This window comes from Aquila chrysaetos, chromosome W (assembly GCF_900496995.4).
Source record: "Aquila chrysaetos chrysaetos chromosome W, bAquChr1.4, whole genome shotgun sequence".
NCBI lineage: Eukaryota > Metazoa > Chordata > Aves > Accipitriformes > Accipitridae > Aquila > Aquila chrysaetos.
This window is the reverse complement of record NC_054457.1, coordinates 4,523,990-4,539,309: the sequence shown is the minus strand read 5'-3', so window position 1 is coordinate 4,539,309 and position 15,320 is coordinate 4,523,990. Positions and strand designations below refer to the sequence as shown.

General features: G+C 42.0%; 1 protein-coding gene and 1 long non-coding RNA gene across 5 annotated transcripts in view; one reads left to right on the top strand and one right to left on the bottom strand.

Moving 5' to 3' along the window:
• LOC121232779 (E3 ubiquitin-protein ligase RNF38) overlaps nt 1-6,038 on the top strand; it is a 114,980-nt gene extending 108,942 nt beyond the window's left edge. For all 4 annotated transcript variants that reach the window (XM_041121229.1, XM_041121228.1, XM_041121227.1 and 1 more), the window contains exon 11: nt 5,243-6,038. In XM_041121229.1, coding sequence (XP_040977163.1) covers nt 5,243-5,305 — 63 coding nt within the window. In that variant the 3' untranslated portion in view covers nt 5,306-6,038. The remainder of the gene's footprint in view (nt 1-5,242) is intronic.
• Nucleotides 6,039-8,426: 2,388 nt separating this feature from the next.
• On the bottom strand, nt 8,427-13,966 carry LOC121232807. Its single transcript, XR_005931697.1, has 2 exons — nt 10,953-13,966; nt 8,427-8,868 (listed from the first exon to the last, which is right to left on the bottom strand). It is a non-coding gene; the product is annotated as an uncharacterized LOC121232807 (long non-coding RNA).
• Nucleotides 13,967-15,320: the final 1,354 nt, after the last annotated feature.

Below are 15,320 nucleotides of genomic sequence, written 5' to 3'. Positions count from 1 at the left end.
AAATAAAAAAGTTCACATCCTTTGCTGACAAATGTATTCCTATAGAGAATATGCATTTTTAACTTGGATAAAGTCCTATAAATTCCAGGCTTTATAAAGTCAAGGAAATGACTGCCTCATGCATGCAGTAGAATATCCTGTGCATAAAGTGAAGTATTGGATTTGATATTGGCAGTAATCTTTTGGCTAATGAAGCATCATGAATAATGATAGGATTTAAAAAAAAAAAAGGAATCTGAAAACAACTTTGGGTTAGAGTACTCAATATATTCTAAAGCTTTTACAGAATCTAGGACTGGTGTAAATGTTTCCACAACACTGCTCTTTTTTTTTTCTTTTCAGTAGAACTTATTTGAATGAAATATGTGCTTGGGTTCAGAATATTGTAGGAGAACATGTCTGAGAATCAACAAGATGACTGTAAACATCTAGTTGTTGTAGCTTGAAATATATATTTTTTAAAGCATGTTAACATTCATAGATATTTATTTAGACTGTTTTATACAGTGATTGTCAACTAACTCAAATTAAGATACATGCAAGTGTCAGTACAGAATATTTTACAGTCCCCTGCTATTCATGTCTGTGGTCTGGGGCAAAGCTGAAGCATGTTTCCGCACTGGGCTTGTTAAACCATATCATTGCATAAAGCTTAGTCATGTCAAGAGCAGTCAAGAGCAAGTGCCAGATTCTGCACCTGGGACAGGGTAATCCTGGTTATACATACAAATTGGGGAACAAGAGGCTGGAGAGAAGCCCTGTGGAAAGAGATCTGGGGTTTTGGGTGGATGGCAAGTTGAATATGAGTCGACAGTGTGCCCTGGCAGCCAAAAGGGCCAACTGTGTCCTGGGGTGCATCAAGCACAGCATTGCTAGCTGGTCGAGGGAGGTGATTGTCCCACTCTACACTGCACTAGTGTGGCCCCACCTCGAGTGTGCAGTTTTGGGTGCCTCAATATAAGAAGGATAACAAACTATTAGAGTGTGTCCAGAGGAGGGCGACCAAGATGGTGAAAGGTCTCGAGGGCAAGACTTATGAGGAGTGGCTGAGGTCACTTGGTTTGTTCAGCTTAGAGAAGAGAAGGCTGAGGGGTGACCTCATTGCAGTCTACAACTTCCTCAAGGGGGCAGCGGAGGGGAATGTGCTGATCTCCTCTCTCTGGTGACCAGTAATAGGACATGAGGAAATGGAATGAAGCTGCATCAGGGGAAGTTCAGATTGGACATTAGGAAAAGGTTCTTCGCTGAGAGGGTGGTCGGTCACTGGAACAGGCCCCCCAGGGAAGTGGTCACATCACCAAGCTTGTCAGAGTTCAAGGAGCATCTGGACGACGCTCTTAGTCATATGGTTTAGTTTTAGGTAGTCCTGTGAGGAGCAGGGATTTGGACTCAGTGTTCCTTATGGGTCTCTTCCAACTTGAGATATTCTATGATTCTATGTGTGGCATGGAGAAAAGGTAAACAAGGAACAATAGCTTGCTCCCTCTTCTGAAATGAGAACTAAGACCATTGGGTGTCATGCACCCCATGACATGATGGATGCTGAAATTCTGTGAAGGTTGATAAGTTTTTAAAAAGAGAATTCCACCTAGGGTTGTTGATGCAAAGACATTGCATCTGGCTCAAAAAGCACTTGACCCACAAACTGCTGGAAGGTAGGGGAATGTATCAGGTAAATATCATGTATGCTCTTTCTTATTCACCTGCTGTTGATCACTGTTCAATTCAGAGTGTTTGGTTAAATGAAGCTTTGGTTGGACTCAGTATGGCAGTTCTTATGTTACATTAAGCACTTCCAATTGGCAATCAAAGGGTAGTGAAGATAGCCCTTAAAGATCAGTTAAATGGGGGAAAAAAAATAGTTTTGGGGCATTCTTTTTTTAATAATCTGAAGTGAACTGTAGTATTTGTGAGGCAATTTTGTGCTGATGCTTCTAACCAAGCTTAGAAATTGCTGACTTTTAACACTAGTATTGGCTAAAGGATGACTGACTTTAGAAAAAAAACCCATCAGCATAACAGTGTCAACTAGGCAGGTTTGTCTTTAATTGAAAGATTTGTGTAATCTGAGCCTAAAGGGTGTACAGTTACACTATGTCAACACAAAGTTTTAGACTGTGTTTAGGGAATAGGGTAAAATAACTTTTGCACTTTAAATTCACATCCCATGTTGATAAACTGTGCAAGGGAACACATTATCATTGGTAAATTTTAGTAAAAATTACTATTCCATTACAAGTTGGTGATGCAACAATAGAAGGCATCAAAGCAAACTTTGACTTGTCTACATATGAAATTTGGATTTTTGCCTGTCCTATAGTTATAAAACCCTACATAGAAAGGCTTTTCAGGCAATATGAGATAGCCAGGGGAAAACCTATTTTATACTGAATTATGTGCCTATATATTAGACTACAGTGAGAAAAAAATCCATGTTAAATACGGCTGAAGACTCATGAAGGAGAGGTTAAACAGTGAATGGGTGTCGTGGTTTAACCCCAGCCAGCAACTAAGCACCACGCAGCCGCTCACTCACTTCCTCCCCCACCCAGTGGGATGGGGGAGAAAATCGGGAAAAGAAGTAAAACTTGTGGGTTGAGATAAGAACAGTTTAATAGAACAGAAAAGAAGAAACTAATAATGATAACACTAATAAAATGACAACAGTAATAATAAAAGGATTGGAATGTACAAATGATGCGCAGTGCAATTGCTCACCACCTGCCGATCAACACCCAGTTAGTCCCCGAGTGGCGATTCCCCCCGTCCCCACTCCCCCCCAGTTTATATACTAGATGTGACATCACATGGTATGGAATACCCTGTTGGCCACTTTGGGTCAGCTGCCCTGGCTGTGTCCCCTCCCAACTTCTTGTGCCCCTCCAGCCTTCTTGCTGGCTGGGCATGAGAAGCTGAAAAATCCTTGACTTTAGACTAAACACTACTTAGCAACAACTGAAAACATCAGCGTTATCAACATTCTTCTCATACTGAACTCAAAACAGCACTGTACCAGCTACTAGGAAGACAATTAACTCTATCCCAGCTGAAACCAGGACAATGGGACAAGATTAACAAGAGAGTGATTATTGGTTTTGCTTGTCAGTCTTTTCAACTCTCAAATTTATCATGTTTCACAATATCTGATTGTTTATTGATACCCTAACTCCTTGAGTCAAATGAATACATGAGAAATCTTTTTTTTTTTAAAGAAGGATTTAGTCATAGTTCCAAAGAAAAACTTGAAAACATGACCTATATTCACCCTGAAGGCTCAGGCTGTAAATCCTCTTCTTCTAAATGTGGATCACTTCAGCTAGAAAATTTCTATTTAATGTTTCTTATGATAATTTCAGTTCATTGTGCAGCTCGTTACAGAAAGTTAGCTTGCATGAAGGAATAGCAAGTTAAGAGAGGATATACATTGCAGCCTATGATGCATTATGTGCACCTAATTCATCTTTACACCAGTTATGTTAAGATGCGAAGGGGAATTAATTTCATGAAATACACAAGAGCAAGTAGTCGAACAGAGGTCCAGAGATGCTGTGCAGCCTCCGTCCTGGATATTTTTAGGACCTAATGGGAGAGAGCCCTGAGTAACTGCTTTGGGTTCATGTGGTGAGGTTTTGGTAGCAGGGGAGGGGCTGCAGGGGTGGCTCCTGTGAGAAGCTGCTAGAAGCTTCCCTTGCTCCAAGTTGGACCCACCTCTGGCCAAGGCCAAGCCCATCAGCAACACTGGTAACACCTCTGGGAGAACATATTTAAGAAGGGGAAACCTGCAGCAGAGAGGGGAGTGGAGTGTGAGAGAAACACCTACGCAGATACCAAGGTCAGTGAAGAAGGAGGGGGAGGAGGTGTGCCGGAGGAGGTGATTCCCCTGCAGCCCATGGTGAGACGGCAGGCTGTCCCCCCACAGCCCATGGAGGTGAACAGTAGAGCAGATGCCCACCTGCAGCCCATGGGGGACCCCACGCCAGAGCTGGCGAATGCCCCCAAAGAAGGCCGTGACTCCGTGGGAAAGCCCACGCTGGAGCACTCTGTGCCTGAAGGACTGCAGCCCACAGAAAGGACCCACGCTGGAGCAGCTCATGAAGAACTGCAGCCCGTGGGAAGGACTCACATAGGAGTAGTTAGTGGAGAACTGTGTCCCGTGAGAGGGACCCCACGCTGGAGCAGGGGAAGAGTGAGGAGTCCTCCCCTTGAGGAGGACTGAACGGCAGAGACCACGTGTGATGAACTGACCACAACCCCCATTCCCCATCCCCCTGCGCCAGTCAGGAGGACCAGCTAGAGAAAATCGGGAGTGGAGTTGAGCCCAAGAAGGAGGGAGGGGTGGGGGAAGGTGTTTTAAGATTTGGTTTTACTTCCCATTATCCTTGCTTTGATTTGATTGGTAGTAAATTAAATTGATTTTGTTTTTTCCCCAAGTTGAGCCTGTTTTTTTTGCCCGTGACCATAAGTGGTGAGTGATCCCTCCCTGTTCTTGCCTTGACCCACAAGCTTTTCTTTATATTTTCTCCTCCCCATCCCACCAGAGGGGAGGAGTGAGCGAGCGGTCTCGTGGTGCTTTGTTACCAGCTGGGCTTAAACCATGACAGTAACCTGGTCTGACCTTACAGCTGACCCTGCTTTGAGCAGGAGGCTGGACTAGAGACTTCCTGAGGATCATTCCAACATGAATTATTTTATGAATCTGTGTATTCTCAAGAAGTTTTTCACTGAAGGACTGAACTTAAAGCTTTTATGCATGTTCAGCTTTGAAGCTGTTTAGTCAGATTGTGTGTTGTGTCTGTTACTAAAAACCCTTCTCTCTTCCCCCCCCCCCCTCAGCTTTCAAGATTTGGCCAAGCCTGCATGATAGACTTCTGCTCTTCTGCTGGTATAACGGGGTAGTGAAAGCCTAAAAAGCTGTGATTCATGACAAAGAGCTAGTAAGACTAGGATGCCCTAGTATAGGACACTTTTTTCTACCTCTATCTTGCTTCTCTAGTGATGGTGGATTTCTCAGCCCACTGTATTTTTCTTTTGAGTTCACAAAACTTTTAGGTCATTTTCACATGCTCTAAAATAACAGAAAACGGGTGCACGCTGGGTTTATCTCTTTTTTGGTTTTGTCCCTTTTGGGTACTCTTGATCACTGCGAGTGGCAATTTCATTTTATTTCTGGGTTGCAGACACTGTTACCATAACGAGTGTATTTGTCAATGCATTAAACTTTCTTTTATTTCTGGTTTTACAGGCAAATCGTACCTGCCCAATTTGCAGAGCTGATGCTTCAGAAGTGCATCGTGATTCAGAATGACTAACCTAAGAGCACAAATCTGTTTTGGGTGTTCCTGGTCACGTGTATATATGAACTATCCATTGAACTTACCCATGTGGCTTCCAGCATTCCCTTTACACTAAAGGGTCGATGAACATTTCTTTGCACTGTGCGACTTAATCAATTATAAAGCTTATAATTAAGCCATCACAATTGTGGGATTGCTATACTAACTGCGTGATTGGAACTCCAAAGACTTTTTTTAGCTTAATTCTGTGTATGCACTAACTTTTCCTGGTTTTTGTGTGATCATTCCAAGTGTTGCTGCAAGAGTACAGTGGACATGATCTTTTAGCATGTGCTTTTATAAAAAATGGTAGCTCTGAACAACATAGCAATCTACCTTCAGATACTGTGAGTGGGCATGAATGGGGGGGGGTGAGAGGATGTGTGAAGTGCACTTGTGACTGGGTGTGTATATGTGTTTGAGAACATATATACCAGCATGTACTAAGAATGTATGTATGTAGTATTAACTATGCTGCAATGTATAATCTTATGTTATTTAAACAGTACTAGTACTGTACACTGGTTTCTTTCCTTGTGTTTGGAGTCGCACACTGAATGCAGAAGGTCCTGCAATTATAGACATTTAATATTTCCTCCCCAATATACTTAATGGTATAAAAAGACTTTTTTACTTGCTATTCAAACAGATGTTATGCTTCCCCTTTATTGGAGGCTTTTAAGTGCACCTCTAAAGAGTGTGTTCATTACTCAGTATGTGAGTAACCTTGGGTTTTTACACACGATAGGAAATCCAAATTTCAGTATGACAGTTTTACTGCTTATTTTATGGATATAAAGTTGCAATATTGCGTAACTCAGTTAACAATATTAACACTTCCAATTGGTGACTTTACTGTTGATGCTTTTCTGTTCTCCTCCTCAGTTCTTCTAGCTGGGATTTATTTACATTCAGTTGATTTCAGATTAGACTTGAGTTTTGAAGATACTGCACTTTGTGCTCCTCCTCCAAAAGGAAGCTGAAAAGGTGCTGAGGGTCTTGTGTAAAGTTTCTTCACTTTGACCATTATACTTGCTAAGTATGTACTCCTTTAGTATATAAACATTGGCTTTAATCACTTATGTTCTTTGTTTACAAGAGTTTGTATACAATTAAAATAACTTGCAAGAGGATATGATTTTATTCCTGTGACAATGAACAAAATAAAATTTTTAACATTTTTTCAGAGAAGTAGAACTTTTGATTTTTGTGCTTCAAAAAGGGTTGGTGGTGGTCATTCACTGCTAGGACAGTTGTCCTAGGGTGCTGCTGCTTAGCCTTCTGTATTTTCTGATAGGCTTAGCATGAAAAAAATTCCCTTATTTCTTTTTCTGTCAAGTCTCCAGAATGTTCCACTGTAGAAGAGTAAATTGGTACACCATCCAGAACAAATAATGATGTGAAATGGGAAGTAACTTTCATTTGACTGCCTTTCAAATAATATTTTTAGTTGTGCGGTTGAAAATATTGACTTCTTTAACACTTCAGACTGTTAAGAACTTAAAGATGTTTCAGTGAAATAACTGGATCTAAACATGCCATAGTTAATCAAGGGATGTGATTTTTGGCATCAAAATGTTTTCTCCTAAATTTAGTGTCAATACCTTAGTTACAATAGTACAAAAGTGACACAACTACCAATATTGCTATAACTTGGTGCCAGTCTGAGCTTTGTTTGTTCTATGTAATTTCTGATACTTTTGTATGCTGTTATGCTTGAGTATCAGTTATATTTTCAGACAATGTTATGTTTTCTATGCTGCTTGCCCTTCTTTGAAGGTTCTACAAACCAATTAATTACAGCTATTGTTTTTGCTTGTTTCAGATGCTCTTGTCTTTTAATTACACAAATTGTACTCAAAACTTGAGTCTGTCCATACTTGTCAATAATTAAGAATGCTAAATAAAAATATACTGTTATATCGACTTCAAAATATTACAATTTCCCCTCTCCCCCAGACACTAAAGAATGGACACCTCAAAATAACATCAAAAAAGTTAAATCACCTATAGTAAACTTTATTTTTTTAGCAAATGAAATCATGTGGTTATTTTAAAAAGTGTGTGCTGTATATGTCTTCTAATACTTAAGGTCTCTAATATATCTGAAAAAAACCCAACCCTAGCTGTACAGATTTAACCATAACAAACACTACTACACTCAGTATTCACTTTGTTTGAAGCATGGAAAGGCAGCACTTGTTCTAAGCTAGATATAAATGCATAATGAACAAGGCACACTTCATGAACACAAAGGGGAAAGTAGTCTTCTTTCTGTAACTGGAGAAATCTTGGTGTGTAATGTCCCTTTTTTTGCCAGTAAAACACTGTGAGGCAGCTGAAGATTTAGGAGATGGAGTATCTAATTTGGTAAAATACTGAATTTAATTGTTGCACTCCTGTGGCTGATCTCTTCTGGAATGTTACTTCTGTTTGCATGGGACTCTTGCAGATGTGTGCAGACTTGCTTCCTGTGGTTAGTGTATATAAATAGCATACATGCATGCATTCCAAATCAGATCAGACCAGCTGCAACCAAGTCTTTTCTATTGTGGCCGTCAAAAGAGAAGGGGAAGGGGATTTATGCTCAGCTATTAACTGCCATGTGCTGTGCACATTTGTGTCTAATGTCACAGCCTGTTGTGGTGCCTGATGGTACCAGAATCCAGCAAGACACTTAAATGATCATTGCCTTCCTGCCATACTTACCCAACAGGGAAGGGGGGAGGGGGGGCATGTTAATAGTTTACCATATTGGCACACCTGTTGGGGGTTATTTTTTTAGGTTGTTTTATTTTTTTTTTTAGCAAGAGCTCTCAACATAACTTTGACCTGAGAGAGAGAGAGAGAAAGAGAGGCTTAAAGGCTTACAGATATCTCCAAGGTCTCATTTTATAATTCTTTCCAGAAAACTTACTCTGCAAAGAAAACCTTTTTTATTGTGTATGGCTTCTGTAAAGGTTCTTGAATGTGATAACAAGATGTGTTAACAGCTGAGAAATGTTTGGAACAGCATTTACCAACCTTTGTTTTATTTTTGGAAAACACGTTTTTGACTGAGTTATATTTAGACTCCTATAATTGAGCTATGTGGGCTTTGTGGTTTTTTTTTTTTTTTCCTTTCCTTTGGTACATTGTTACCTCATTTTGCTATTTGTTTGGTTTGTTAATGATTATCAAAGCTTATGGGTTTTGTTAGAATCATATTTTGTCAAACATTTTCTTTAAAATCACACTTTATTGTGTCATTTAACATATTTTAAATGTATTATAAATATCTAATGAAATCATTTGCAAGCTTGATAAATTTTTAACAAAACTTGTACTTTTTTATGAGTTACTACTAATGCTTTATGAAGTAGTACAATTAATTTTTATTTTTAATCTCTGTGCCCAATTTTGGAGAGAGTTGTTCAATAATAAAAATAAATATATGATGTATACTTGCACAATTTTGGCCTGTTCCTTCTTCCTAGAAAGGGATGCAGTCCTTGCCTTGAATACTCTCCATATTTCAGTGCTTCTTCATGCAGCTCTAGATGGAAGGGTAATATGGTTGGGCATAAGCAATCTAGGAGATTTCTGGAGTGTGTTCATGACAGTTTCTTGATGCAGATGACTGATGAGTTGACTAGGGGAAGTGCACAGTTAAAAGACAAGAGGCAATGGGCCCAAGCTGCGATGTGGGAAATTCTGATTAGATGCAAGGAATTTTTTTTTCCATGAGTATGGTCAAGTATTGCAACATGAGCGCAAAGTGGGTTTTGAGTATCTCTAAAGATGGAGATTCCACACTTAACAAGGCCCTGAGCATCCTCATCTAATGGATCTGCTTTGAGCAGGGAGTGGACTAGGTGATCTCCAGAGATTCCTTCCAACTTAATTTTTTCTTATAGTTCTACCCCAGTAACAGAGTTGGGGGGGGGGGGGGGGGGTCTGTTTTGCTAACTCTGTCAAGTAGATTTGTTTTAATTAACAGGTTTATTTCTAGAGAACCTAGGAAGATGCAATTTAAAAAAAAATGCAGTGTCATGTCTTTAATTAATAGTTATTTTACAATTTAACTTCTTGAACTATAACATTTTTAAAGCCTTCTTCAGCTTTCTATAAATGTTTTTTAACTGAAATGAATTATAAAAGGAAAGTGCCAGGGGGCAGGTGGGTTGTTTTGGAAATATAATTTGCATTGTATGTTAGGTGAAGATGTATTATGCCTTGCAGTGCCCTTGCGTGAGGTAAAAATATATCCCTGAATTAGGAGGTAAATCTGAAGTATAGAGTTTGGTTAGTTCAGGGTCACAGACAGAAACCAGTGGTAAAATAAAAAGAAGATAGACCATTTTGTGGGTAGGGTTTTGTTTGTTTGTTTGTTTGTTTGTTGGTGGGATGATGTAAACTGAGTCTTCAGATGCAATCTGTTTAAAGGATTTCACATGGTGCAGTTGATCGTTTCCTGCTGCTAAAATTATTTTTGTACTCAAAGTACATAATATTTGAAGACCTAGTGGAGTTTTCCTAAAGATAATCTTTATGGGAGGATCTATTTAAATATCTTTTGGCTTTATAATCCTGGTTGATAGCTAGTTTACCCTTTACACAATAAAAATTAGCTATCAACTGGAAAGTGGACAGTACTGCCACTAGTACTTATATTTGTACAAGCTAAGGTGCTAGGCTGCCCAGTTTCAGTAATGACAGAGCCTCATGGGTGTTCAAGACTGACTTGATTAGAACCTGTGCCTGTGCCTCTGAAAGCAGGACATCTTGGTCTAGATGCACTAAATGCTAGCAGGTATGTCCTGAACCTAAACTAAACTAACAAAACACCTTAAATGATTTAGCTGCTGCCTGTGTACCAGGATCCCCCACCCTCCACCCTGCCAAATCCTTTCCTGCAGAAATAGCCCCAGAAGTGCCTGTACTGCAAATACTGCCTTGATGTGTAGCAGCCTACATGGCTTGCGAGGTCTACTGTGTTAAGCCTAGATCACTGGCAAATCCTCAGTTTGCTTAAAAGGCTGGAACCAAATTAAGCAGTACTCCTAGCAACAGAAAAACCTTTTGTGGTTGCAACACAATTCTTGTAAACTCACCCCAGGGTGGATTATGAAGCTGTACAGTTTGTATTGTAGCAGGGGAACGTTTTGTGTTGTCTTCTGGTATTTGTGCAACAGGAAGATCTTTGACAAAAATAGAAAATCAATCCCTAGGCAGCTTCCCTCTGCACCTTTCGATGCAAAGAAAATATAATGTTCAACTTGACAGTTCCAAGAAAGGGAAATAAGATATATTGGGTTTATGTGGCAAGATTTTGGGGGGGGGGGGGGGGGGGGGGGGGGGGGGGAGACCTGCAGGGGTGGCCTTTGTAAGAAGAAACCAGGGGCTGCCCCGTGCTGGACACAGCCAGCTCCAGCCAGCTTGACAATGGGCCCACCAGAGGCCAAAGATGAGCAAATCAGCAAAGCTGGTGGCACCTCTGTGAAAACATATTTAAGAAAGGGAAAAATACTGCATGGCAATGAGGAGTAAGGGGGAAAAAGTGTGAGAAACAATCCTGCAAACACCAAGGTCAGAGAAGGAGAGGGAGGAGGTGCTCCAGGAGCTGGAGCAGATATTCACCTGCAGCCTGTGGAAGTTTTGGAAGAGACCACGGTAGAGCAGGTATTTCCCTGCAGCCCGTGGAGAGGACCATGCCAGAGCAGATATCCGCACTGCAGCCTGTGGAACACCCCATGCTGGAGCAGGTGGATATTTCTTGACGGAACTGTGGCCTATGGAGAGCCCATGCTGGAGCAAGTTCTCCTGTCAGGAGCTGCGGCCTGTAGAGAGGAGTCCACACTGGAGCATGTTTAGCCTGAAGGACTGTGGCCCATGGAGATGACCCACACTGGAGCAAGGGAAAAGTGTGAGGAGGAAGGAGAAGCAGAGAGGACCTGTTATGAATTGACCTTAACCCTCCCATTCCCCATCATCCCTGTGCTGCTTAGGGCAGGGGGAGAAGTTAGAGGAGTCGGGAATGAAGGAGTGAAGTTGAGCCTGGGAAGAAGGGGGTGTAGGGCTTTAATTTTTTGTCTTTGTTTTTCAGTATCCAAATCTCTTTTAATTGTCAATAAATGAAATTAATTTTCCCCAAGTCGAGTCTGTTTTGCCCATGACAGTAATTGGTCAGCTTGTGTTGGCTTCAACCCATGTATTCCTTCCTGGCAACTGGAGACACACAGCATTGGGATGGTGAGCATATAGATATCAGTAATGGCAATCATGTTTGTATTGTGATTCAATTGTATATTGCAATTGCTATATTATGCTTGTATTGGTATTTCAGTATATCGCTGTATCATTCTGCTAAATCAAAATCCTGTGTAACATCAAATATCTTCAAATAAGTAAATTTGATATTAAAATATTACAACCTCCTTATGTGAAATATCTAAAAGAACCTGGTCGGAGAGTATTGGACTCTGGCACACAGGCTGCAGTTCCTGTCAGGAGAATCTACTTCAGCATGGGTTCTCCATGGACCACAGGGAAATACCTGCTTCATTGTGGTCTCTTCCACAGGATTCAGGGAAATATCTGCTGTGGCACCTGGAGCACCTCCTCCCCCTCCTTCTTCTCTGACTTTGGTGTTCTCACTGTTGTTTTTCACACTTCCCCCCCCAGCATTTTTGGTCTTTCTTAAATATGTTTTCACAGAGCCACTACCAGCTTCACTGATGGGCTCAGCTGTGGCCTGTGGTGGGGCCGTTACTGAGCTGGCTGGAACCAGCTGTGTCCAGCACAGGGCAACCCCTGACCTCTTCTCACAGAGGCCACCCATGTAGCCCCTGCCCCCTGCTACCAGAACCTTGCTGCGTACACCCAATATAATCTGCTAGCTAATAGGCCAACAATCAAGCCCATTTACTTTGCCAGGAAATGTTCTCAGTGTCAAATCGTAGACTCTTCTTTGTTACCTGTCAATTGGGTATTCTGTGCTCCTGCTGGCTGAATGCTGCCCCAAATACAACCACATTCTAAAGTCTAATCCCCTTAATTTTCAAACAAAAAAATACTAAGCACTTCTATAAATCCACAAATCTGTGTTGTGTGTTACCCATCAATTGTTGATAATTTTATTCAGGCATGCTGCCACAGCAAAGTTTTCCTTCTTCCTTCTCCTCCTCCTCCCCTACCCCTCTTTTCCTGCTTTCCTGGAATATCACAGGATCACAGCATAATTCAGATTGGAAGGGACTTTTCTCCTTCAGCAGAGAATGAGCTCACTGCAGAAGTTTGCCAGGCCACTAAATCACCCACTCTTAGCATAGCATCACACTCGCACAGCCTCCCCCAGCCTACAAAAAACAGAATGGCTGCCTGTACTGCAGCAGGCAGCTGTAGGATCATAGGATAATTCAAGTTGGAAGGGAGTTCAGGAGCTCTAATTCACTTTGCTCAAAGCAGGGTCAGCTATGAGATCAGACCAAGTTGCTCAGGGCTTTGCCTAGTCTTGTCTTGAAAACCTCCAAGGATGGAGACTGCACAGTCTCTCTGGGCCCTAGCTCCACTGCTTAACTGTCCTCATGGTAAAAAGTTTCTCATATCTAGTTTGAACCTCTCTTGCTTCCATTCATGCCTACTGTTTCTCATCCTTCCACCATGCACCACTGTAAAGAGCCTGGCTGGATTGTCTTGATAACTTCGTTGCAAGTGTTGGGAGGTGGGGATCGTGCTATTAGCTGTCTTCCCCCCACTCCATAGCCTTCTTTCCTCCAGGCTGAACAAGCCCAGCTCCCTCACAGAGCATTTGCTCCAGCTCCTCGACCATCTTGGTGGTCCTCCACTGAACTCGCTCCAGTCTGTCAATGTCTGTCTTGTATTAGGGTGCCCAATTCTGACCACAGTATTGTAGATACACTCTAATGAGTGCTGAGTAAAAGGGAATAATCACTTCCATTAAACTACTGGCTAAGCTCTTGTTGATACTCCTGGCTGCCTTTGCTGCCAGGGAAACACTGCTGACTCATGTAGACATGCTGTCTACCAAAACCCCCACATCCTTTTCAGCAAAGCTGCTACCTAGTTTGCATCATTGCAGGTGGTTCTTCCTTCTCAAGTACAAGACTTTGTGTTTGACCTTGTTGAATTTCATAAGGTTGGCCTATTCCTCCAGCCTGTCCAGGTCCCTCTTGTTGGCAGCCCTGCCCTCAAGTGTATCAACTGTTTCCCCGAATTGGGTGTCATTTCCAAATTTCATGAGAGTGCACTCTGTCACCTCCTTCAGGTCATTGATAGAGATCTCAAACAGCCTAGATCCCTGCAGTACTCCACTTGTTACTGACCCCCAGGTAGAGTACAACCTATTGACCACTACCCTTTGAATGTGACCAGCTGACCAGGGTTTTTTTAACCATCTAGATGTCCAAGAATTCAGACCCTAATGCCCCAATGAGAATACAGCCATGCTGTGGGAGATCATGTCAAAAGCCTTCCTAAAGTTGAGGTAAATGACATGCAATGCTCTCCCCTCATCCACAAAGCTAGTCATTCTATCAGAGAAGGCAATCAGGTAGGTCAGTGTCCTGGTTTTGGGTGGGATAGAGTTAATTGTCTTCCTAGGAGCTGGTACAGTGCTATGTTTTTGAGTTAGGTATGAGAAGAATGTTGATAATACTGATGTTTTCAGTTGTTGCTAAGTAGTGTTTAGTCTAAAGTCAAGGATTTTTCAGCTTCTCCTGCCCAGCCAGCAAGAAGGCTGGAGGGGCACAAGAAGTTGGGAGGGGACACAGCCAGGGCAGCTGACCCAAAGTGGCCAACAGGGTATTCCATACCATGTGACGTCCCATCTAGTATAGGAACTGGGGGGAATGGGAGTGGGGGGATCGCCACGTGGGGACTAGCTGGGTGTCGATTGGCGGGTAGTGAGCAATTGCACTGCGCATCATTTGTACATTCCAATCCTTTTATTATTACTGTTGTCATTTTATTAGTGTTATCATAATCATTATTAGTTTCTTCTTTTCTGTTCTATTAAACCGTTCTTATCTCAACCCACGAGTTTTACTTCTTTTCCCGATTTTCTCCCCCATCCCACTGGGTGGGAGGGGAGTGAGTGAGCGGCTGCGTGGTGCTTAGTTGCTGGCTGGGGTTAGACCACGACAGTCCTTTTTGGCGCCCAACGTGGCACACGAAGGGTTGAGATAATGACAAACCTAACCAGAGCTTGTAAAAAAGAATTTATTACAAGTATTTATTACATTGGTCTAATAGTCGCTGGTCACTATGTTGATTTATGAGTTCTTATAGTTGTGACGCTTATTTTTAGAATTCTGTTATGTATCACCTCACTTGCTGTATGTAGTCCCTGTGCTGCTGCTTATCATCTGTGGGAGGTGGATTAAGGTTTTCGCTTTGATGTATTGTGTAATACTGGCTAATGGTATGATAAAATTATCGGTTGTGGGATTAATCCGGTGTTTGCACTAAGCATTCTTGTCACCTCTATACTTCGGGAGCCATCTGTAGAAAGTTATTAATAATTACATCTGTGCTGGGTTGACCCTGGCTGGGCACCAGGTGCCCACCAAAGCCACTCTATCAGTCCCCCTCCTCAGCTGGACAGGGGAGAGAAAATATAACAAAAGGCTCGTGGGTCAAGATAAGGACAGTTTAATAAAGTGAAAGCAAAGGTCATGCGTGCGAAAGCAAAGGAAAACAAATGATGTTATTCTCTACTTCTCATCAGCAGGCAATGTCTGGCCACTTCCTGGGAAGCAGGGCTTCAGTACGCGTAGTGGTTGCTCCAGAAGACGAAAACGCCCCCCTTCCGTCTCCCTTTACTTAGCTTTTATAGCTGAGCTGATGTCATATGGTATGGAATATCTGTTTGGTTAGTTTAGGTCAGCTGTCCTGGCTATGTCCCCTCCCAAGATCTTGCCCAGCCCCAGCCTGCCGTTGAGGGGGGCGAAAATGTTGGAGAGACAGCCTTGATGCTGTGCCAGCGCT